This window comes from Pieris napi, chromosome 21 (assembly GCF_905475465.1).
Source record: "Pieris napi chromosome 21, ilPieNapi1.2, whole genome shotgun sequence".
In the NCBI taxonomy this organism is placed as follows: domain Eukaryota; kingdom Metazoa; phylum Arthropoda; class Insecta; order Lepidoptera; family Pieridae; genus Pieris; species Pieris napi.
In genome coordinates, this window is record NC_062254.1 from 3047268 (window position 1) to 3072860 (window position 25593).

The window sequence follows — 25593 nt, forward strand, 5'->3', positions numbered from 1 at the left end:
TAGATTTCCGATACTTAGAGGGAGGGAAAAAATAGATATGTTAGGAACTTAATTAATTCAATTGTCATTAAAATATTAAGAGTATAGAAAATTAATACAAATTATTAATATATTTTTGTTTTAAACCATTCCAAAATATCAAAAATGCACAACGTTAATATTCAAGTCTCACTTCTGGCGGCACTCCCGGAGTGCAACCCGTCGTTTTTTTTGTTTTTAATTATTATTATTTGCAAAATACACAAAACGCACGAGTTCCGCGCGAAAACGTAGGTAAACGTTATATTTAAATATTCATCACATAGTTTATAATAAGGATAGACTCTTTAAACCATAAATTACTGTCATTTATTTAATAAACTAAATGAGCGGCAAACAGTAAAAAATAGGATTGTATTTGTAAAATAATTTAAGCGATAACAATCAAATTCGCTACTTGTTAGCCAATATCTCAAAATCACCTAGTACACTTATTACTTTATTAGGATGGCCCATAGTTCCCGAAATCTATCTCAAACTTTTGAATCTTAAAACGTCCGAATTAAACAAAAATATAAGTAACCCGAACCCCTTACAAATGTATGCTAACTTCAAGCATTATATTATATTGTTATATTCAATTTTGTAAGTCTGTGTTTTCTCGCCCATACAATCTTAACAACAAAAAAAAAGATCTTTGTGTCAAAAACATATTTTTGACATTGATAATACACTGTTTTACAACTGCTGTAACTTCAAAGACAAAGTTTGTTTTAATTTTTCGTTCCGGATGATATTGCTGTTTCGGCGTAAAAATTAAAACTAATTTGTAGGATATATTTTGTTGTAAGAACAAAAAGATATAATGGCAGTTCCGGATTATAAACTAAGCACAGTCCTTTCCGGGCACTCCATGGACGTACGATGTGTTTCTGCAACTAAAGATTATTGCATATTATCGGCTTCACGGGATAGAACAGCTAAGTTGTGGCATCCAGAAGGGTAAGACTGGTTTCGTACATGATACGGCTGCTTATTTTCATACAACTTATGGAAAATATATTTTTACAGCGTAAAAAGCTATGTCAATGTAGTAACTTACAAGGGGCACAGTAATTTTGTTTCCTGTGTTTGCTGGCTTCCACCGTGTGAAGCGTTTCCTGAAGGATTGGTAATAACTGGAAGCAATGATAACACGATTCTAGGTTATAATCTACTAGATGGAGCAGTTCAGATTAATTTAAAGGGCCATGATAATGCTGTTTGCAGTGTCACACCGGGTCGAGATTCAGGAATTTTATTAAGGTATTTAGTTCACGCTATAATTATTTGTTTTGAAGAATTTTTTTATTTTTTACTTTTAATGTAAAAATTTCATGTCACAGTTCTAGTTGGGATAGTACTGGAAGAGTATGGAACATTAATTCTCCTCAAATGGCTCCCATTGTGTTGAAGGGTCACCAAGCAGCAGTGTGGTCACTTGTGGAACTAGCTAATGGCACATATGCTACAGCATCAGCTGATAAAAGTATCAAGTTATGGAGGAAGGATGGTGGCTTATTAAGCACATTAACAGGTGATATATTACAAATATCAAATATAAATACTACTTCTTATTATGACTAATATCTTTGCCAAAATACAGTGTAAACTCCATGTCATTTAACATGAATCTCTCTAATTAGAGTTGTTCATTAAGAAGATAATTTTCCATCCAACAATATATACAGAACTTTTACACATGTTATTAATATTGTGTTTATCATTTATAGGAAGTTATGTGATTTTGCAGGTCACACTGACTGTGTTCGTAGTTTGGCTGTGTCCAGTAATGAGACTTTTCTCAGCTGCGCAAATGATGCTTCAATAAAATTATGGACAAATAAGGGTGAATGTCTTAACACTTATTATGGCCATACTAACTACATATACAGGTAAAAAACTTTATCATATTTAAAATGTCAAGATTTTTATGTATAAAATAAGTATAGTTTTAGACAATTAATATAAAAGATCATTAAATAATTTGTCTTTTCTGTTAAAGGCAAGGCTTTGAAAAAAATACTATATTAATTATATGATACATACACAACATACTATACTGGTGGTTGTTTGTTTTCATAGCAATATTCAAAGATATGTTTGACTGTCTGAAGAAACCTAGATATAGCACACTAAAATGTACAGCCTTAAAACTCTAATTAAATATCTAAGAAACATAATTTTTTATGTAAAATGTAACTGTTTTCAGCATTAGTATATATCCAGGTGTGGAACATAGTTTTGCTAGTTGTGGTGAGGATGGCAGTGTTCGAATATGGGCCCGAGGTGATTGTATTAGAGAATTAAGACTGCCTGTCCAATCTGTATGGAGTGTAGTTTGTTTGGAAAATGGTGATATTGTTACTGGTAAGTTTAGATAATTACAAGCTTTGCAGTTAAACATGGCTTCTAAACTTAAGGTTTGTTGTCTGAGAATTTTTTTCTGGTGATGCAATTTGCAAAGTCTAATTCTATCTCTAATTTAATTTAACAAATATTTCTTATTTATAATTAGGTCTTCACCTTCTAAAGCTTAATTTTTTTTTATTATCAAATCTTACCTCAAATCCCCTTACTACTATTCCTGTTTAAGCCGTATGAGAAAGCTTTTAAATTTTTTAGGTTCAAGTGATGGTCTTGTAAGGGTGTTCACAAAAGACCCTTCACGGTTTGCTGATGAAGCTACATTAAAACTGTTTGACGAAGAAGTGGAGAAAATGCTCCTTTCCTCCCAACAGGACTTTGGTGGATTTAAACTCTCCGAGTATGTTTATTTCTTGTGTATGATTTAAAAATAAAAAAATGGGTTTAAAAAATAAATACTCTACTTAGAAACTTTATCAGAAAACTAAGCAAAATGGTCTTATATCTGAGATTGAGTAAATAATAGTATTTATTGCAAATAATATATAGAATTGTCTCTGCCTAGTTATATTTAATATTTCTTAGATGAATTAGGTTAAAATTATAGTTACAATATATTGTTAAATAAATATATATATATTTAAAGAGCTATTAAATTCAGACGAGACGAGTATGGAGACAGAAGTATGGAGAAAAAATCTTCTAGTGTTACAGCCTATGCCAATCTTAGGCCAAGACTAAGATCTCTGCGTGGGTTTCATGATCTTTTATTTTTCTTCTTAATAAGTTTGTGATCAACCTTACACTCCATACACTGCTTGCACATGTAGATTTTTGGCCCGAGGCATGAATTTCATTCAACATACTAGCTATTGTTAATTGTGCACATAGAAAATTCTATTTGTGCACAGCCCTAATTCATATGCAGGAGATAAGGGGTGCCTGCTCAAACTACTACGCCAACACTGCATTAAGAATGGGATATCAGACTCAGAAATTGGCATGAAACAATTTTTGTAGATAAACACAAAAATTTCAGATTACCAGGCCCTGAAGCTCTCTTGGATCCCGGTAAATCAGACGGTCAGACAAAATTGGTAAGACGAGGAACCAATGTCAAATGCTACTCTTGGAGTGCTACGGAGAACACTTGGAATGAGATTGGAGATGTCATGGGAGCTAAGCCGGCCAGCGAGGGGAAGACTATGTACCAAGGGAAGGTAGTACTAATTTTCTAGTCTCTATTGTAAGTTCTTCCTGTATGTAGTGGATTATCTTGGCTCAAGAAAGGCAAAGGATCGACGCCTTTGAGATGGAGGCAAATGCTAAGCGCACCAATACATTGATCCTGACCCAACTCCGTATACGGATACCTGTCTACCATATGAAGACAGCAAAATATGTTTTTTCTCCCATACAATGCGCAGAGGCGATGAGAAAATGGAGAAAGTGATCTTGGTTGGGACCGATCAAGTGAAAGACTCATCATCCTTCAAACTATACTGTCATAAGAGAGGCGCTGAAAAGAAATTGGTGGAAATAGATTGTCCGCTCATGATGCTTTCCGCTTGACGCTCAGACAATAGCTGCTGACTAAAGAGAGAGAGTTGAGGAGCAGTGGAGCCTACTTATATAGTCTATAACAACATCCTAAATATACAAATCTAACAGGAGTTAAGATGCATTTATAACATAAAGAAAATAGTATAATTTTAATAAATTTTAATGGAAGTAAGGGAAGCAAAATTGCGGGCATTAATTTATTACTAAATCAAGTGATTCAGTCCAAACATAATTTTGTTAAGTTTTAATGTGGGCTAAAGAAAAAATACTCACAATGTGTTTTAGACTTAGGTTTTATAAATTCAATAAAAAACATGGTTTGTTATATTTAGTTATTTTTATCAATATCATTATTTTTCAGGAATATGACTTTGTATTCAGCGTGGATATTAAAGATGGCGCGCCTGCACTCAAGTTGCCTTTTAACAAGACTGAAGATCCTTGGGTCGCTGCACAAAGTTTCATACATAAGTGAGTTTCTATGAAAAAATTACCGAAATTTAAAAAAGATGGTATAAGTTTCATATATCAAGTGCCTGAGGTGGTAAATTTTTGGGGTTTACATATTCCGGTTTTCTCATGTTATCTCTAGAGTTCAGTTCACAGACGAACATATGAACGCAAGACCTCAGGGTTGATGCTTACCTACTGCTGGATTCAAATAGGAAATATTAAAAGTTTTGTAATTCTCGGACCTTGTTTTTAACTGAAATAGATAATTTTTATTTTCTCTAATTTTTATGTTATAATAATTATGTATATAATATTTTTTAATACTTTCGCTTCATACTTTATGAAAAAAGTATATATTGCCATTAATAATGTGAGCGATATGGAAGCTTTAATTTTTAACTGACTTCATGTTTCAATTGGTAGAATAAGATATGACCTTTTTAAGCTAAGCAGGTGTATTAATTTCGTAAGTATGTATGTTTGTAAGTTCATGTTAAAATAACTGCATTATGAAGCTGAATCAAATTGGTTCAGTAATTTTAGAGATCTATCCATTACATAATATTTTAAAAAAATTGTTTATTATCGAATATAAGATACAGGTATCACTTATATATATTTATATCCATCCATTTCTGGTGGGGTTAAGTTAATCATAGATTTATATTTCCAGAAATGATCTTCCGCAAGTGTACTTAGAGCAAGTAGCAAACTTCATAATATCAAATGCCAAATTAGACTCCATACCGGCTCCTACTAATAATGGGTAAGTTTATTAAAAAAAAAACTTATTTATATTCTGTATCTGACCTTGTCTTCCACGGTCCGCTTCACAAGATATTTTCTTTTGCGAAAAGCGAACTGAGGAATCGACTCCCAGTGGGAGATAAGATCTCCATCTCTTTAAAAAAAGGGTATACTCGTCCTTCAAAGGCCGACAACACACCCACTAAAATGGGTGGCGATGACTGCTATAAAAAATAATCTGTTTCATGATTTTTTTTGTGGGAAAAACATGCCATTAAACGCAGAAATATTAAAGTATGGAAAAATAAATCCAGTGGAGCAACCTACGCTATATATTGGCTACAAATCTAATGTAGCAAGTGATCGGCCTTCTGTGCCTGACATTCTAGAGGTCTAAGGGAATATCTTCCTCACTATGTGTTCCTTCACCGTACGAACGAGCGTTTGATGTACATAAAATACGTCCATGTGTGCACAGCCGTGATTCCAACCGTGACTCTTGAGAGGCTCACGCCAACCACTATACTCTGATTTTTCATTCTGTAGAATTCTGACATTTCATAAGTGTTGCTCCTAAAAAAGTTCTCCGCCGAAAAAGGGACAAATTTGACCCATTTGAGGGCAATAAAAATAAAAATGTGTGCGTGTACTAGGTGTACACACGTAAGAAGTGAAACTTCTTTATGACCTTATTTTTCGAAAAATGATCTACTATATGCAACTTTACAGAAATTGGTTAAATAAAGTTAAATTAGATAAAGTTTAACAAAAGGCTTTTATTATCATAGACATGAATACAAATACAATTATTTCATTTTAACTTATTACTGTACTACTATGTAGTACTAAGATTATTACAGAATTTCATTAATTGTAATAGAATTATTAGTATTACTATCATTGTTATCGTTATTATATATTTTTGTAACTAATGGCTTCGAATCTCTTCGGATCAACCGTAACCTGCTACAAAATTTCTCCCATACGTCGATAAAGAAGTTTCACTTCAAAAGATGGCGCGTAACCGAAAAATGTGACGCGTAACGAAAAAATGTTACACTAAATTTTTTTCCAACCCCGATAAAGAAGTTTCACTTCAAAAATGCTATGCATTTTTGTTTTACCTACAAAATATTTACTTACTCAAGTGACCTAATACAAAAATAACAAATATTTCAACATCACGAACAATATATCGAATTAACTTTAATTACTTTATTTAATTCTTTAGCTGGCATCACTACCTACTCATTCCAGGTTTAGTAAACCTAAAAAAATAAAATGTTATCTTTACTTGTGCGTTTTTTACTGTGTGTAATGAAAAGGGACGTAATTATCAGTCGCCGTAAAATGTGGAGCACCGCACTTAATAATATATGAATACATTTACTAACAAATAAAATATGTTTAGACTCGTATTGAAATTGAAAAACGTGCCCGGCCAAAAAGGTTTGTCATCTCTGACATGTCAAAACATTGTAGCTGTCAGAATTCTACGGAATTAAAAATCAGCACATAGGTCAACTTTAGACTAGGCTTTGATGGTTGGAACGAAATGATGATTCAAAAAAATAAAAAACCCTTTTCAGTTATGCAGACCCATTCACGGGGGAGTCCCGGTACGTCCCAGGGTCCACGGTCCCTGGTCTTCCGCCACCGTCATCATCCGACCCCTTCACCGGATCCGGGGCTTATACGACGGCCAGTGCATCCATAACGTCTACAGACAAACCGCTGATACCACACGACTCTTATATCAGGTAATTAAAAAAAAAAAGAGAAAAGCCTGGAAGAGGTCACTTAAATGATAAGGCTGTTTGTTTGTAAATTAAAAAAAAATTACAATCAAAAACATATGTGTGTACTTATGTACAAGCGTTAGAAGTTATACTTCTCTGGCGTAACATGATAAAAATCTTTTCAAAAAATTTATTCTACGTTTGTAGAAAAAACTACACTAACAATAGAAAAAGCGTATTTAATACATTGAAAGTTTTATTATAACGCATTATCTAGTTTAATAAAGTTTATTTCAATATCACAAAAAACTTATTTCTACATAGTTAAAGAAATGGAAATTTTTTTAAAATGTTGACTATGCACCTCAGGGTGTCGGTTTTTTGTGACGGTGTGCGCGCGCATCGTTAAAATTTACTCTCATCATTTTTCCCTAACGCGCCAAAAGAAATATAACTTCAAAAATCATGAAGGAAATAGTATTTATTAGACACATTAACCATTATTTGTATCTGTGCTGGCTTTGCTCAGCTGAACATTTGTTTTATTATATATATTGTATATATGTTCTTTAGGGATAATTAGTAGTAGAGTTATTTTACTCCATAACGATTTTAAAGTCAAATAGCCTTATTGCAAATGCCAATTTTTGCCTTTTTTCATAAACCCAATTAATTAGTGACTCTGTTAACCTTTTGATTGTATTTAAAATTTTTATTTATTATTATTGTTATTTTTTCTTTAGATTTTTCTTTATTTTAGTTATAGTAACGTGTTATTTTGATTTTTTTCTTTTTTGTTATGAATTTTTGCATTTCTTGTACTCTACCCTCTGTAGGTGTTTTTTTACATTGTGCCACTTTAGGGTTGCCTGGAAGAAATCGCTTGTTAGCGATTAGGCCGCCCGATGCCTTATAACTTTTGTAACCTGCTTTTTTATTTTTGTTATGTGTATGTTTTTGAATGAGGTAATAAAATATTCTCTAACCACGGTTACTGTTAAAATAAAATGTTATTTAAATGTTTAAAAAATTCGCTTATTATTATTTATGATTATTTGATTAAATCAAATAATTATCTCTTTCCAGATTTGACCAAGGCAATTTAAAAGCGATTTACGATAAATTAAAGGAATTCAATAGTAAGGTCGGGGATAGTCTCAGCACATTCTCTGAAGCTCAACTAGAAGACGTCGTCAAGTTAGGAGAAGTGGTAAGGCATGAAGTGACCTATATTCTTTGTGTACAGCTTGCCAGCCAGCAGACTGTGAAATGTGTGTTTAAATTTATATGTGTTATCTATCATGAGTATCTGTATAGTATATGTAGTGTATGTAGCAAGCTACATTAGATATATGGATACTAAATATATGAGAGGGTGAGATGTAAGAACCTAACAACCCTACGGATTCCTTAGCCCTACAAACATACCTTAACACATAAATAGTGAATATGAAAAAAGGTACGGAAAGTATGCACCAAGAGACCTAAGGTCAGACTGAGTCCAAAAGTTCAAGGTGGTGGGATTATCATAAAGCTATCAGATCTGATCTGATCAAGGAGGCTTCACTACATTGAGAGGAAGCGAGAAATGAATGAGACAGAGCAATATTCAAATACACATTCACACATAAATAATATTATTATTGTGAAAAATTCTAGTTCTAATGGGAAACTTACCATGTTTGGAAGCTAATAAAATTAAAAATCAAAAACTTTTTTTTTTAGAATTGTACATACAATCCTGAAACTATAACTTCGTTAAAGAAAATGCTGGAGTGGCCAAAAGGTATAGATGTTTTTTTATTATATTTCATTAAATTGAGCATTGTTGGCGTAGTGGCTGAAAGGCCGGCAACGCGCTTGCGAAGTTTCTGGCAATGTGAGTGTTCATGGGCGGCGGTATCACTTAACATTAGATGAGCATCCTGCCCGTTTACATTAAAAAAACAGTGGCTTCAGAGTGCGTCTCTCATCCCTGAGGTCACGGGTTCGATCCCCGGCTGTGGCTTTCTATGTGTGCATTTAACATTCGCTCGAACGGTAAAGGATAACATCATGAGGAAACCGACATGTCTCCGACCCAAAAAGTCGACGGCGTGTGTCAGGCACAGGAGGCTGATCACCTACTTTCCTATTAGATTGACAAATTATCAGGAAAGAGATTCAGAAATCTGAGGCCCAGACCTAAATGGTTGTAGCGCCACTGGTTTTTGTTATACAAAATGTGTATTATAGTGCTTCATATTCAAAAGAATATCTTGAAATACTAATTTTTTTTTTCAGAAATTCTGTTCCCCGTATTGGATGTGACCAGACTAGCTGTCAGAAACAAAGATATAAACGGGGTCATGTTTGATACTATGTATGGACCAACATTTGTTAAATACCTTTTGTCATTATTATCTCCGGGTAAGTTCATAAACAAATCATTTGAAACTTTTAGTATTTATTTAAAAAGAACAGATAAGAAAACACAAAAACCTATCATGAAATGCAAATTTTTCCTACAAAAAAAAACACCGATAATTTAGAATTTCTTAACTAAAGACCTGTATTTATCTGCTTATAAGTTCTGGAACATTACTCCTATTTTAAAGGACCTAAAGAAAGGAGTTAATATTAGAGTACCTAATGATTTATTAAGTTACGTGTGTTAAATTTTGTAAGTGGATGTTTGTCAACAAAATTCTCGGAAACACGACATATTGAGATGTTTGCTATTAACGATGGCCTGGAAGAAAGACATTTTGGTTACATTGGCTTAAATTTGGTACATGCCCCCCTCTCCCCACACACACTAATTTACAGGCACGCACACATACCGTGTTGACATAGGAAGGGCGTGGTTTTGTTGACTCAAATATCCATTAATTACTTTCTGGGACGTTTCGACTGATCTATAAATATTTGTTGTATCAAATAAATGTTCATTTTTTATATTCCAACGTAAAGAACCTTTTTTATCAAATTCCATCTCATATTTATAAAATTAATAATATTTCAGATAATATAGCAGCGAACCAAATGTTGGCCATGCGTGTACTAGTGAACGCATTCAGTGATCTTCCTGGCGAAATGTTGGTGCTCGCTGCCAGAGAGAGCGTCGTGCATTCGATCATCTGTCTCCCTCAATTGAGTAGCGGCGCCCAGGTGAGGAAGCGAGACGGATATACTTTTGTAACAGCTGCTTCAGTCATTTTATTTCATATATTGACATTAATATTACGAAATGTTGAGAATTATACGCCAGCGAAATTTTTTACACATTTAAAAATCATACCAAATATTCTTAGCATGTTTTTAAAGTGTTTACTAATTACTTAATACAAACTACATATTTACGTAACTCAGTCATATTTCGTACACCTTCAGATTATAACACAAATTACCAGCAAATAGATATTTAATGTAACTAAAAATATTATAAAAAACTCTGGCTCTGTTATTTCTCTTTTATATTAAATATATTATAATGATATATGTATATATATTTATAAGTAGGTAAAAATTGGTAACTATGTTTTATGTTTATCTTTAAATGTGTATTCGGTTTTTGGCTTTTGTGTATTATGTAATTGTTTACATATTGTATAATAAGCAACTAACTATAGGAATACTGATAAACAAATAAACTATTAAGTCTGTTTGACACTAAGGCTATTTAAATTCATACACTATTTAACATAAAAAATATATATTTAGCGTACACGTTTTAGGGTTCATGTGATTAAAAACTGTACTCATCCATATCTTACACAATATATTCTTAGTCGATTTTAAATTCGAATCCCTGTGCAAGAACACGTTAAGTTTAACGCTAGCAACGTGCGTTCGATTATCTGTCTCCCTCAACAGCAGCGTCCATGCGTGGAAGGGAGATGCATATAGTTTTGTTATAGCTGCTTTAGTTTTTCAGACTAATTGAATCTTGTATTGAGAAATAACAATACGCATTATTACAGATCGCGGCAGCATCTTTACTTCTTAACCTATCAGTGGCACTCGGTCAACAAACGGATACTGTAGAACTGGTGGACTGTATAATACATCTGCTTAATAGAATTGCTGATAAGGAGGCTTATTTCAGGTATGTTAACTTTGGTGTCCAATATTTGCTTACTATGGCGCGAAACATACAGAAAAGGCGTAAGGTGAAGGTGCGGCGCAGGCGCAGAGCCGGCGTGGAACAGATAAGGCACGGATGCGACTTAAATTATATCAAAGAGGCGAAGAGACGGCACAAAGAGTCATTACGCAGGCTGACTTTATCGTGATAGCATGTCTTCCTCTTCAGATGACGAAGATGCGCTCGCTTTGCTGCAACTCATTGATGTGCAGAGACACCGAAGATATTGGTGACGTGCCTGTGCCACGCCCCTTGAGTATAAATAACAAAGTGCCGCTTACGTACATTTTGGATTGACCTTACGCCTTTTCTGTGTGTTTCGCGCCTAAGAATGATATGTCCAATCAGATAATTATTAGTCATATAAAAACATTTAAGTTACGATGTTTCTATAGTTTATTAGGGCTTTTACTAATTACTATTTTTATAAACATGAAAACCTTATTTTTCTAATCATTAATATGATTTTTAATTATTTTAAATGTTATATCTCTTAAATTTAATATATAACTTTACTACTCATAATTAAAGAATTGAAGCTTTAACAACACTATAAGGGCATAGGATATTTTAAATACTTGCATAGTTTATTTAGTATTAAAACAAAACACTAAACCTTGTTTCTCTCTTTCTGTCAAATTATGTTGACCCTGCAATGAAAAAGGAGGTATCATACCTTTAATTTTTTCAGAGGTATAGTTGCTCTGGGAACACTTTTGGCTGAATCTCCAAACAAAGTGATGATTCAATCTAAGATCGTCTCAAACTCGACTCTACACAACAGAATGAAAACTGATAGTACGGCAGATCCTAACAATAAAATCAATATTTGCTCACAACAAATGCTGAGAATGTTATGAAAATATATGTAATTCATTAATGGTTTTTTTTTAAATTAGAATCACAGAAATTTTTATTGGTTTTTGTGTTATCCAAATTAACCGTAGCCTTATATTTGAATTGTAACCATGACTTTAGGCAAACAACATAGTTTTAGCAAGACTGTTTCATTATCACTTCCAATTATAATTGTAATGATTATTTTTTGCACAAAAATATTGGTCATGGCAACCCTTAGCTTTTATTTGCCTTAAATAATTTTTAAACGTAATTTGTTAGAATTAAAGGCCGGATTAAGCATCCAAAAGCTTCATTATTGGGTGGATTATGCCATTACAAATATTTCTTTTCTTTTACTTGATACAGAAAATCAGTAAATACATTTTTAGTGATAGATATCTATTTATCATAGAGTAAATTAATGAAAAATATAACAAATATGCATAACTACTAACTATTTATGTTATTACAGTAGCTTCGTAGTATTCATTTTGATTTATTTATTTTAGTACATTTAACATTATAATCTGGTCAACTTCAAGATTTTATTACTACAAAAGTTTGATTATACTTGTTTGTGAACTGATTTGTATTGGTATGTATTTTGAGTCTTGCTTTAAACAGTCTTTAAGTTTCAATTTCTTTATCTGCATATGTTTATGTAAAACTGAATAGTTGTTAAATACTCTACTCGGGTTATAGAAACTGTACACCATTTAAGATCTTTAAATTAAAGTTTAATTGCCTTGCCTTAGTTGATTTAAAATCATACTGTATAATGGTGGAATGGGTCTCATATTTTAACATATTAATATATTAAAAACAATACATTTGGAATGTAAAAAAGCAATATTGAATAATGATTTATTTCATAAATGAATTTTATACATATCGTTTTTTATTTATCACAATTTTATTCAGTATAATATATTCTTAACCTATAAGTAATTAAATAAAAAAATAGAACATATTTACAGTAATCATATGTCTGCTCCATTGTATATAAAACTAAAGGTATACGAAGATACAGAAAGTTAGTTTTGGTTGAAGTATGCCACTTCAATGACATGAGTAATTTATTGATAAACGAGTGTTGTGACAAATTAAATATATAAACGATCAATGAAAAAGCTAATGATTTTACTTTTTCTTTTTCAATTCTTCAAAACGTCTGTTCAGATCTTCGAAATCAATCTCATCCGGTGCATTAGGCTCATTTGAAGCATTGGAGTTAGAACTATGAGGAACCGAGGGTAGAATAAGATCTGACGGAACTGAGGGTAGTTCCGGAAGTTCCGGGAAATAGTTTGCTGGCGGTTTGGTCCTTGGTTGGGGCTGTGGAGGATTACTTGAACTTGGGACGTTTGGAGGCTGCAAAAAATTTATCATTATGAAGAAAAATGTTCTGTTTTATGTTATGAATGTAATACACGAAAACGTTTTATTCTAGTATGTATTGCATATAAAAGATAATTATTAAACTGGTCAGTGAGACAGTGAATCTATTGCGATATCGACCTTATAATTGGGCACTTTATGGCTCTGTTTCATGAAACAACAACATACATGAAACAACATATTGTAATAAATGTTTCACCATAGCCTTAATGAGGATCCAATAGTTTTAAACTTAATTGTTTGAAGTAAAGAAAAAGTCGTTAAAATTATTAATCTGAAACTTGTTTCATTCATATTTAAATACTGCATGACAAGCAACATGGGACTTTAGTAAGTCATACTTTCTAGTACTTTGTCTAAAATAATGATTCTAAAAAATAGCAACACATTGCCTAAATCAAACAATAAAACAAGCACTTAAATCAAAACTGTTATGCATTATAATCAATAATATTGTGTAGTGTATTAAAATGTATTACCAAGGAGTGATCTATGCTGTCATAAGCTGGTGGAAGATTGCTCATTTCCTCCTGAAAGGAAATATAGAGTGAAATCTACAACTCAAAAGTCATAAATGTGTCTTCAAAAGAACTAAAACCAGATTCATTTTTGTTATCACATATAACATTTTTGATGATGTAAATTATTTTAGAATTTTCTAGGAATTATGCTGTGTCAGTTAAAAATACTATTTATAGAAATCATAATACTTTTATGACAGACTTAGTCAAAAACTATTTATTTATACAATATACATATGACTATTGATTTTGGTAAACATTTTAGATAAAATATCTTGTGTTTTAGATGTAAATTATATCAAAATATTATAATAGTTAATTAGCAGTGAGAGTAATTGATTGTTAAAAGGCATTGCTCTGTGTTAGGCATATTATTAAATAAAAACAAGCGATGAATAAAAGTGATTCTCTAGTAACTATAAGTGGTACCCTACTTTACCAAGCAACTAATCATTATAATACAAAATACTACTAAGATAATGTTGTGTATGATTAAACAAAATAAATTTAGATTCATGATAAAAAGTAAACTAATTAGGAAAAAAACTAGAATATTTATCTATAACATCATACCTGTATAAAGGAGTTGTCTAAAGTCTTGGAGTCGACACCAGGGGGGACTTTGTATGACATTGGCTTGCTGGGTCCACCATAATTAGACGGAGTTGCAACAAAACCACCAACCTTTCCACCAGATGGCATCTACAATTATTATGTTTTTATGAAATGTCAAACATCATTTTTCCTAATCATACAGATTAGGAAAAATGATGTTTGACATCATTGCTATACAAGCAGGAAAATGTATCAGATTATAAGCACTCATAGCATGACATTTTTTAAAGATAACCATGAAAATGAAATGTACAGAAATCTTAAATGTATTCAATGTAATTAAAATAAATTTAGATTTGTTTCATCTTTAGGCCAGGACAATTTATTTAAATTTTCAAAGGATCTTTTAACACACCTTTATATGAACACCTTGTATGGCTATAAATACTCATTTCTTAAGCCTACAAGTCCCTAAACACTTGCATTAATTTTAATATATTGCATCGCAGTATAAGACATAAGCTTGCTAATTGAACATTTATTTTAAAAAATACTGCTTCCTTATTTATTAAAAATTATTAAAAAGAGTGGCAGAGTGTTTCTTTCCAGTTATTCTCTATTTAACACTCAATACACTTGTTTTCCCAATATGATTAAATAAATTTTGATTTGATAAAAAACAGCAATTCATTAATCTAGGCTCTTAATGAAAATGTAAATATGAAAGAAGGAAAAAATATATCAGGTTAAACTACAATGTGAAGCTATACAAACTTTTCCAACAATTATTAATACTTACAGATGGATAATTAAAGGGAGTTACAGTAGGTGGTGGAAGATTAGGCATTTGTGGCATTGATGGTGCCTGGGGATATCCAATGAACCCTGGTGGATTAGGGGGTCCATTAATGTCTATCAACATTGCATCTCTAGCTGAAATTATAAAGATTTACAATTATTCTGAGTAGTTCTTAACTAATATCACTCTTTCGAATACTTTTATTACATGACAGTATGACTAATTAAGATGATAAGGTATAATAAAACATTTCAAAACTTTGTTTTAAGTTTCAAAAAAACTGTTTTTCTTTATAATTTATTAATTTGTTTACCACTAGTCCCCCTTATAAAAATTAATAATTGAATGGCTTGTTAGTTTAGATGAGCATAATAAAAAAATAAGCAAACCTTCTTCTTCTCTCATAACTTGCTCGTCAGGTGTGTACTCAACATTAAAATTGTTTGCAATTTCTATAAGATACTTTTCAACAAGTATCTTAGGTGGGCTTTGAACAGACAACTTGTGTCTCAGTTTCTCGCTAATAGAATTCACACTCTCACTACGACAGGCTTCTGCATATACCTTTCCATATTTAGCCGTCAATAAGTCAGATATGACTTTGAGCTCCTGCACATCTGTATGCATTCTTGGTGCAACCCAAATTAGGCTCGATATTGCCTCAGCTAGGCCTTCGTCCAAGTCTTTCATCTGGGTTATAAGACCAAATCTTGCTAGGATCAGATCACAATACATTTCAACTATTTCCATTGCCTCCACCATATAATCTTCCCTGTATTTCAGAAAAATATTACTAAATAAGCAAATAAATGAATTAAAAAAATATATTTTTCTGGTAAGCACACTTGCAGGAAAAATTGTCCTCATAAAATAAATATGTATGTGTATAGAAAACTAACCGAATTATGTGTTCTACGCGAATCTTAGCTCGTTCTGGTTTTCCTGCCGCAATATACTCTGCTATTTCTTTACGTGCCTTCTGAGCTAACTCCGTTTTCTTCTTTTCCAACAATTTCAACCGATTAACTGAGAGTCGTAGATGAGTCTTTAATTTGCTATAGTTTGGGTTTGTTGAAAACATTTTTACAACTAAGAATTGCACAACTTGAGGATAAAATCAGGTACCTACGAAAATGAAGGACGAGGATTAGAAAACTCGATAGGAATACGTTATGTATGTAATAAATAATAGCAAATTAATAATTATTACTCGCCTAATTATTTTTATTTGTTATTATTTTATGAATCACTATTCAAATTTCAAGTCCACAGATAATCGCTATATGAGTTGGCATGACACTTGGCAGTTGGCACTTAGCACACCACAGAACGGAAAACTAATTCTATTACAAACAATAATACCCTACGGTTTGTAGTAGGTTTACTTTTTCGTTCGGTGGTGACTGGCTTTCAGCTATTGTAGTAGGGGTCACAACTGCTGCAAAATTCTTTTGGTCTAACAGAGTTCAAAAAAATTACACGTCAGATGGTAAACCTCATTCGGTGTTTTGAAGTCGGTTAAAAACCAAGTTGAATATTGGTGTTACTTGTGAACTTAGGGTGGATATTTTGTTTAAATTTCCTATTACTTTATGGAAACAAATTTGTTAAATAGCTTATCATTCTAATCTTAGATTTCGAGCGTTACATCCCTGTCTCATCAGCTATCACTTATCTAAATAACTGCTATTCCTGTGTTTAATCCAGCGCAGTTTTTAATTCCGGGAAATGAGTCTGTCTCTACCCAATGTAACAGGAGATTCTAACAGATAGGGATTCACTTTAGCCCTTATATCGCAATGATAAACAAATACAAAGTACAATATAGTACGTAAAAAAAACAAAATAACGTTTATTAATTTTAATACATTTACTTACAATAATTATCTGGTTCTAATTTCGTTTCGTATTCTAAACACTGTACTAGCTATCAAAATATACATTTTAAAGAAAACAACAGTTTTCTAAACAACTAAGAAGACATTTGAACTATTAATTATGGCACAATTTATATTGTATCAAAATATGAAGTTTATTATTCTTTAATTCGTAGTTCATTGAGATTCTACTTACATACATTAAGTGCAACTTTTAATATGCATTAAATAAATATCACATACTTAGGAGCGTTAAAATATTAAACTTCACAACAATTATGAATAATTTTGGTGCTATATGTTATATGAAAGTGAAACACAAACACCTTTAAAAAGGTTACAACATTAGAATAATATATGGAACGATGCGTATACATTATGACTTTTCAGCAAAAATAAGTTTTTCTAGATGTTTACAATTGAGCAAATTATTGGCATATATTGTGATTTCCCGAATAGAATATATTTACATCAAGCCTCCATGAAATATTATTTCTTATGTCTCTGGACGAACGGTCTTAATTCGAGTATAATGTTATAATGAGCGTGAACTGGATCAGCGGTTATTGTCACATTTAAATATTTGATTAATAATACTGCAAGTTCTCAGGTAGAAAATAATACTTCAAAATGTTATTTTTAAATATAAATCTACGTTTCAGTCGTTTAGTAAATTAACTGTTATTTTCCCTGCCTTATTATCATAATCTTCGTGTAAAACCACTGTGGTCGCACTAATATTTGATGGACTGTGGGAGTGTGTAATATTTGTTCGATTACTATCTGCTAGATGCTCCAATTCATGACTTTCTAAATTAGGAACTCCCGAACAAACGGAACTGACCCTAGATACGGAATTTTTCTCATCGGCAACAGCTTCTTTGGAAGACCCGCGCCCAAACACTTGGAGGAGCGAGCAAAGAAAGAATGTTGCATAAATCCAACTGACAGACATTATTAAAGCTAGAAACATCCCAATTTGAGAGTATGGTAGAAGATTTGAGCGTAATAGAAATATACCAGCAAGGCCAGTTGTAAAAGCGGCTGCAGCTGTTGGACCTGACGAAGTACATAATGCATTTTTAACCCTTGCAGATTTAGTACCACTTGTATTAGTATAACTCAGAGCATAATGTAAACTGAAATCAACGGCTAACCCAGCCGAGGTCGATATAGAGACACTTTCCAGAATATTCAATTTCCAACCACTTAGTACTAAAATTGCTATAGTTACTGTGGATGAAAAAATCATTGCCGCAAGGGCACATATACTAACAACAAAACTAAAAGTAGACGGTATTAAGACTATGAACCCCAAAGCGGCCGACAGCATTAACGCCATAATAGTGCCACTTGCCAGCGTCTTCTGTAAATCATAAAACTGTAGATCCGAAACAAACCAACCATTTTTCATACCTGGTGGTGCAGATATTAATTCATATTGCGTCCAATTTTCTACTTGCTCGTAAAAATTATGCATATCGGTATACGACATTGAATATGGTACAACACTTTCAAATTCAACAACAAAAGCGGCAACCACAGGGGGATTGGCACTTCTAAGAAATTTGGGTCCGGCAACACCGGGTATAAAAATTTCACGTGGAGTTTGATATAGAGACTCCATAGCTTTAATAATACAGTAATCAAATACATCTTTTGTGTAAGGAAATGGCGACGATTCACAACAAGGGGTCCGATTCATTTTATCAATAACATCGATACAACGTCTACTCATATACATCTTAAAGCTTTCAATAAAGCAATTTGGTAATAAAGGGCCAGGAGTGGGTTGGTAAAAGGGCTGGGACTTTAAGTTTCTGCAAAATTGAGATAGCCATACTTGAGATTGGGGGTTTGATATACTAAAACTCTCGTCAAAAATTAACTTTCCCTTCGAGGCAGGATCCATATGATTTCCATTGTCTATTGCTTCTATACCCCAAATCCATCGTAGTGGCATTTTCATCCCACTACCTACATCTCTACCAAAATTTTCGAAAATAAATCTATCGCTATACTCAAAGTCATACATTTCAAATGGGTGTGATGATTGGAAAAGTTGAAATGTTTTTGTATCTGGAAGTTGAAGTCCTGGATAATAAAATACAACAACAATACTGCAAACTCCTACAGCCCCAAGAATAAGTGCCAATCCTACATATAATCTCATGATACAAGTTGTGATAAACCTATTCAATATAACTTTGATATCTTCTCCAATGCTAATTAATGCGTTATTAAATGCACCTAAAAAGAAACAACTAGATATACACATTTTAACATCTAATATAAAAACTGAAGCTGGGAGCCATGTCATCATTAAAAAGAAATTTACTAGCACTGTGGTACCAGCAAAAACACTAAAACAATTTATTGCTGGTATGTAACTCACATATGAGGCAAAAAATGCAACAGCTGTTGTTAAAGTTGTTATAAAAATTGCAATAACTGTATGTTTAAGAGTTTCTTCAAGAATTTGTACTAGTATGGTTTCACCAGCACTTGAAACATTTTTAATATCAGTCAGACCATTTTCTTGAATTATTATATTATCCTTAATGAGTCTTTTACTAACCATTGTCCAAACTTTTACATAAATAAATGCATCATCAGCTCCAATTCCTATCACAACTACTATAACTAATAAATTCATAAATGGAAAAAAATCTAAGGAAAATATATAAACATACAAAAAATAAGCAACACCAAGAGAATATCCAATGGCAATGAATAACAATACTGCTAGTAATAATGACTTTGTGTAGATCCAAACACCAATAAGAACAAAGAAGCCACCTAAAGCTATTAACCAAGCATCTTGAATAAGCCAGAGATCAAATAGGGCATTTCTTAGTCCAAAATCCATAGCAGGTATAATGAGACCATCACATGATAAATTTGAACTCTGAAGAAGTTCATAATATGGCAATATTGTACTGCTTGTTGGCAAAGGTAGAAAAAGCATACTATTTTTAACAAAAGAATTTGAAATATTTTGAGGTGCGAATGCATCAAAATCTACAAGATAAAATAATAAATTGTACACTGCATCATACTGAGTGCAATATTTTGGTACTCTACAAATATTCATTTTGCAAGAAGCCATTAAAGTAAAGTTATGAAAGTAACCTGCACATTTCCTAATAATATCTATGGTAGTGTCAACATCTTGTTTAGTTATATTTTCACAAGTGCTTTTACCAGAAATTAAGGCAATGTAATTTGGAATACTCCACATAGGGCAACATAAATCTTCAGATTGCATTGATCTCTGGCAAAGATCAAAATAAACCTTCCCTCCCAGTTGGACTAACTTACTTTGTAATTTGCAAACATTTTGTACATTTTCGAAGGTCAATAATGAAGAACCATCTATGGTTTTAACAACTAAATGGGCATAATCAACTACTGGTGCTCCACAAATGCCAGACGCATAATTATGGTGTCTGTAATCTTTAGGTGTAAATTCCATCTCTTTTAAAGATTTCCATTGCTTCCATGTATGATTTCTAAGAAATGCTGTGTCTTCATCCTCATATGAAATATTTTTCCCAAAACTCCAATGAACATGGTTTACAGAAATATTAGTTTCAGATTTATATGAGGTCTTGGCAAAGGCAGTGTTATTATTGAGCTTTTTCTTATTTTTACGACCTTTCTTATGACCATGGCTTAATTTATATTTTCCTTTAACTTTTAATACTTTACTAAAAGTAAGATTCATTCGTATTTGGTCTTCTATTTCTTTAGGATTTACTGCAAGTCTTCGAGATGGTCTTGTTTCATCAATAAGATTTTCCCACGCTATGAACCGATTTGCTAATCCCGTTCCACGCGTCTCAAAACCAATAATGGGGTCAGAAAACGAAGGTAGATCACGGCAAACCAAGGGTATAATTGTAAGAACGGTTGAAACTGTGGCGACACCAAAAATAATGAAATAAGAGTATCGCACTATAAACCTGGCGTACGCAGACAACATTTTTATTTCTTGATATTCTTGGCTTCATATTTGATTGTTACTTCATCTTCTCCTTCCTGGTGTCACTATTTAATTACATTAATCCTATATTTTAATGTTTGTGTGAGGTACCATTTAAGTTACATTTTTGAGGAAAACATTTAGTTTCGGTAATTCATAGATAAACGTCGCAATATCATTGGATGTCTGTTGAACACAATAAGCTTTCTTCACTTTACTACATTTAACATTTTCACATCTGAACAATAAATTTGTTTTTGAATTAAGCAAATTTTAAATATTTTGGTTTTGTAACTTGTTTTTGGGTGTTGTAACTTGTAACTGGTACAATGTACATTGTGCCCTATGACAATCTTGTCAATGTAAGTAATGACAATTTGTATTTTGTCAGCTGATCCATATCAAATCATAGATTTAGCTGCGTTTGTCGATTTGATAGATTTTGCCATGTGCAAATTCCAATTTCCAAGTGTATTTTAAAAGAAGTGTTTCTGTTTAACAACTACCTTATAGATATGTAGTTCAATATGACCTAATTGATTGATAAAACTTGAAAACGTGTAAGTTGTAACTGTTTGACTGTTGTTTCTAAATTACATAGTCAACGTATTTTAAACAGTCCTCTGTTACTGAGAGTAGGAATGCACCCAATGCATCCCGTTATCGATATTTAGCTAGCTGCTCACGCCTCACGCGGAATCGTTTATCGTGACCTTCATTAGCACTCTTACTCCTGATCAGTCGCAACGAGTAAAGGTTGTTGTTATTCTATAAGTATAAGATTTTTGATGTTATACTTCTCTTAGCGTAATGAAGTATAAATAAATAAGATCTAAGTTAATTTTAACAAAACTCTTTCTTATTGCCTTATTTACGATTGTACTTGACACACTATAAAATAATCCCATAATATATTGTATGGAATAAATCAATCAAAAACTAATAAGTTCTATAGAATGCAGCAGAGACTATAGCTGAATGTATACAAATTTTTGTAGCTGGTAAGTTTAATTTTGTCTATGACATCTTGTGATCACAAGACTCCTTCGTTTTTGAGTTTTCTGTCAAGGCAGGAATTGGAGAAAAAAAGGCCTTCCCATTCGGGATTATTAGGTTCAGTATCTCCAATTGACCAAAAATATATCTCAAAATGAGATACTTCATGACTTACCTGTTTGTGCTGCTGGTGGCGATCATCATACCCATATTTTCTATGTACTATCTTCTCAATGGAAAGGGTGAGCAAATAAGTCTTGGTTGGTTCCTGGAAAACACGTCCCCGTACATGTGGGCGACATTGGGCATTGCCTTTGCAGTGTCTTTCTCCGTGGTTGGCGCTGCGATGGGAATTCACACTACAGGAGTTAGCATAGTGGGTGGTGGTGTCAAAGCCCCCAGGATTAAAACCAAGAACTTGATTTCCGTCATCTTCTGCGAGGCCGTGGCTATCTATGGACTGATTACTGCTATCGTATTGTCGGGAATGTTGGAGAAATACACAGAACCCTTAATTGATATTACCATCAAACAACAAAACTGGATGGCTGGATATGTTATGTTTGGTGCTGGTCTGGCTGTAGGTTTGGTAAACCTCTTCTGTGGTATTGCTGTTGGTATAGTGGGCTCAGGAGCCGCCCTAGCTGATGCAGCAAATGCAGCTCTTTTTGTGAAGATTCTTATTGTTGAAATTTTTGGATCAGCTATTGGTCTATTTGGCCTGATCGTCGGCATATACATGACATCAAAGGTCAAAATGGGTAACCAGTAATTTGGCAGAAAGCAGTAACTTATGTGTGAGTAAAATTTATATTTATTATGTTAAGAAAGTTGTGAGCAGAGTGTAAGCTTAGTGGATAGTGTGCTATACTCAAACCTAAGGTTGTGCTTTGAAACTTTAGCTATGCACCAATGTGCTGTTCTAAAAAAGCAAGGAAATATGTAGTAAGAAAAACTTTAAATTAATAAAGCAAACAGTAAAATTTATTGTGTAGTTGAAAATCTGGTATTGTTTTATAAATAATTAGTGAATTGTAAGTTCAAATTTAATATTTTTTTCAAATTAAATTCACTAAGTGAGTTTAACAATTGTCTTAAATTATTTGGATTTTTAAAACTTTAAAAATATTCTTGTTAGAATGTCTTCTTTTAGATTAAATTTTAACTTGATTTTTTTAATATTATTGCTAATAATTATGAAAAATAAAATATATTTCTTTTTATTTTCAGCAGCCAAGCACTGGACCTAAATGGAGTTTCAGCAAGCGGACACCTTCTCTACAGTGCTTAAAGCTATATTTATTTATATAAGAAGCTACTTAAGCTTGAATTATAAAATAAGTGTTGGACTTCTGATAATGTTTTATTGATGTGAAACTTATAATGTATTTAATTTTAAATAATCTTGGTGACCATTGTTTGTCAAATATTTGGTCTTAGCATATTATGAAATATAGTTTTTCATTATTAGACTTCTAATTCTCACATTATGGAGATTTTTATGAACAATATGTTTAGCTGAGGCCTTATATTTTAGTGAACAGGTCGTAACTGTATTGGAGTGTTTCTAGCCAACTTAATAACATATAGTATTTCTTTATTAAAACCACCAGAGTGCAATGTTGAAATGACTAGATATACAGTAAACTTTCACCATGTATATTACATTTTAATTTAATTTTTTACAATAATTCACATTTTGTAAATTAAAGCACAAATGCTGTTGTATCTAATCATTTTAAAGCTTAAACATTCCATGAAATCTTACTACAATTATGGAAGCTTGGTTCGGTTAATATTTAATCTGTATATAATATTGCTGACTCAATATTTATTAGACTCAAGGCTGGTGGCAATCAAAAAACATATTGCCAATGTCATTATATTATGTTTCTGCAATCCCTCTCAATATATTATTTTACAAATCTGTTCTATATAACTTCCAGACATTGTAAATATTAGTTTGCTTTCTTGTACTTTAAATAAAATCTAATTTATTGTAAAATATTCACAAATAAGAGGTGTCGACATGAATGCCGTGCGATTGAAATAAATCGACTTGCGAGCTCAAAACATTTTGAGTATAAAAACGAAAAAGTATTATGTCAGTTGAAGAACCATTTACTGATGTTTAAGTTACACATATTTGTGCAAATGTAGATATTATGTATGTTGATGAATAAATAGCTAAAAGTTAACCTATTGTGTTATTTTACCTATCTTCAACAAGGTTAGATAAGGCAGTTTAATATTAAAATCACGAGCTTGTTACGAGACAAATATCTTAGCACGATAAAACGTGAAGATGTCGATGTGACAAATATTATCTTAATTTACTTGGTTTGTTGCAAGATCTTTGAAATACATAATTTTTACAGTTAGTAATACTACGAGTGTACATTATTATTGTTAAGAGGTATATTATATGTAAAAGGTATCAGTGTTTCGTTATCTTACATTAAAGTTTATGGTGGGCAATAGGAAAATAACATCTTGTGTCTTGTAGACGCGTGTTTTAAACGCGTCAGGCAAAGAAACGAGCACGACACGTGATCCTTGACCTTAGGCTAGTAACGTTTTCTTGACCAAAGCATCTACGATTTACGAATCAAGTGTTTTGTCCTTCTATATCTATTTTTATTTTTTATTTAATATAGACTTTTTTTTTGAAAAAATAATTTCTGTATATAATGTCTCTGTTGTCTCGATGTCGTTTAAATTTGATCGATTATTGAGATTTACCATCAGGAACCACGTATAGAGCAGTCACGAACACTCTGCGGGTATCGGTGTTACAACGTGGCGTTACCAGTGCACAGACAGCACCAGAACTGGGAAAATGTTCTTGCCGACAATTCTCACCGCTACGTTGCACGCCATGGTGGGATTAAAGTGATGTAAACATCACCATCATCACTATCTTTAACGGCGGCATATGTTTGTTAAATTCAAATTATACCTACTTTGAACAGTTTAGTACTAAATGCAATTTTTGGACTGGCTGACTGGATCAAGAAATTAACACTTAAATTAAGTATGACAAGGTCCTAGGTGCGCTTCTCGGCAAACTAATAATTTTAGGATTAAGAGAGTGAAGGTAAATCACCAATTGGTCTTTTAAAAATTCAATGTATAAAGAGTGTAGTGGACATTATCTCAGTAGGTATGGAGGAATGTTACTGGTTTACACGGGTATCATTTAACTATAAAAGATAGTGTTAGTTCGAACGATAGCTGAAATTGTATAAATCTTGTAATAGAAAGTCATGATTGGAGTGGAGACCTCAAGGAGCGCTCCATGTGCGTATTTGAAACTAAACTCCAACAAACCTGCATTGTTAGGATACAATAAGTATAGTAAACTGTACCAAATTTAATTATATTGTATTTTCTTTTTACAAGGCATTTTGTTTTGTGAACTGTGGAATCGATTCCCGGTGGGGGTCTTCCGTCAGAGAAACGACCTCCAAATGTTTTAAAAGCGAGTGTAATGGGGCGTTCCCACGGAGCGTTAATCACGACAGTCAACTACGATAGTCAACTGTCGTTCGTGACACTCACGAAAGTGTGAATTGATGAAACGTTCACATGGTTGGGGGATTTCGTGCC

General features: G+C 32.5%; 4 protein-coding genes across 7 annotated transcripts; 2 read left to right on the forward strand and 2 right to left on the reverse strand.

Annotated features, from left to right (window-relative positions):
- Positions 1–715: 715 nt before the first annotated feature.
- LOC125060394 (phospholipase A-2-activating protein) lies at positions 716–12742 on the forward strand. Its single transcript, XM_047665277.1, has 16 exons — positions 716–981; positions 1051–1284; positions 1365–1555; positions 1772–1913; positions 2231–2388; positions 2644–2785; positions 3425–3605; positions 4310–4419; positions 5075–5167; positions 6738–6908; positions 7974–8097; positions 8613–8673; positions 9171–9296; positions 9892–10037; positions 10850–10974; positions 11705–12742. Exons 1-16 carry the CDS (start codon positions 845–847, stop codon positions 11871–11873), a joined length of 2310 nt encoding a protein of 769 aa, XP_047521233.1. The 5' UTR covers positions 716–844; the 3' UTR covers positions 11874–12742.
- Positions 12684–16466, reverse strand: LOC125060395 (IST1 homolog). Of its 3 annotated transcripts, XM_047665278.1 has the most exons (7): positions 16341–16466; positions 16026–16251; positions 15516–15898; positions 15127–15260; positions 14346–14474; positions 13731–13781; positions 12684–13224 (listed from the first exon to the last, which is right to left on the reverse strand). In XM_047665278.1, exons 2-7 carry the CDS (start codon positions 16205–16207, stop codon positions 12994–12996), a joined length of 1110 nt encoding a protein of 369 aa, XP_047521234.1. In that variant the 5' UTR covers positions 16208–16251; positions 16341–16466; the 3' UTR covers positions 12684–12993. The 3 variants fall into 3 exon arrangements, with proteins under 3 accessions (XP_047521234.1, XP_047521236.1, XP_047521235.1); XM_047665280.1 differs by lacking the exon at positions 13731–13781; XM_047665279.1 differs by lacking the exon at positions 16341–16466 and having other exon boundaries at positions 16026–16332.
- Positions 16467–16972: 506 nt separating this feature from the next.
- On the reverse strand, positions 16973–21342 carry LOC125060393 (protein dispatched). Its single transcript, XM_047665276.1, has one exon. It carries the CDS (start codon positions 20986–20988, stop codon positions 17662–17664), a length of 3327 nt encoding a protein of 1108 aa, XP_047521232.1. The 5' UTR covers positions 20989–21342; the 3' UTR covers positions 16973–17661.
- A 654-nt stretch (positions 21343–21996) lies between these two features.
- On the forward strand, positions 21997–24182 carry LOC125060396 (V-type proton ATPase 21 kDa proteolipid subunit c''). Of its 2 annotated transcripts, none has more exons than XM_047665281.1 (2): positions 21997–22781; positions 23215–24182. In XM_047665281.1, the coding sequence occupies exon 1, from the start codon at positions 22139–22141 to the stop codon at positions 22754–22756; it is 618 nt and encodes a 205-aa protein (XP_047521237.1). In that variant the 5' UTR covers positions 21997–22138; the 3' UTR covers positions 22757–22781; positions 23215–24182. The 2 variants fall into 2 exon arrangements, with proteins under 2 accessions (XP_047521237.1, XP_047521238.1); XM_047665282.1 differs by having other exon boundaries at positions 23218–24182.
- Positions 24183–25593: the final 1411 nt, after the last annotated feature.

Coding starts and splice junctions, on each gene's coding strand:
- LOC125060394 (XM_047665277.1), top strand. CDS start 845: ATGGCAGTTCCGGATTATAAACTAAGCACAGTCCTTTCCGGGCACTCC. Junction 1,556..1,771: donor CTTATTAAGCACATTAACAG/GTGATATATTAC, acceptor GTGATTTTGCAG/GTCACACTGACTGTGTTCGT. Junction 9,297..9,891: donor TTTGTCATTATTATCTCCGG/GTAAGTTCATAA, acceptor ATAATATTTCAG/ATAATATAGCAGCGAACCAA.
- LOC125060395 (XM_047665278.1), bottom strand. CDS start 16,207: ATGTTTTCAACAAACCCAAACTATAGCAAATTAAAGACTCATCTACGA. Junction 15,899..16,025: donor CGCGTAGAACACATAATTCG/GTTAGTTTTCTA, acceptor TCTGAAATACAG/GGAAGATTATATGGTGGAGG. Junction 13,782..14,345: donor TAGACAACTCCTTTATACAG/GTATGATGTTAT, acceptor ATTTCCTTTCAG/GAGGAAATGAGCAATCTTCC.
- LOC125060393 (XM_047665276.1), bottom strand. CDS start 20,988: ATGTTGTCTGCGTACGCCAGGTTTATAGTGCGATACTCTTATTTCATT.
- LOC125060396 (XM_047665281.1), top strand. CDS start 22,139: ATGAGATACTTCATGACTTACCTGTTTGTGCTGCTGGTGGCGATCATC.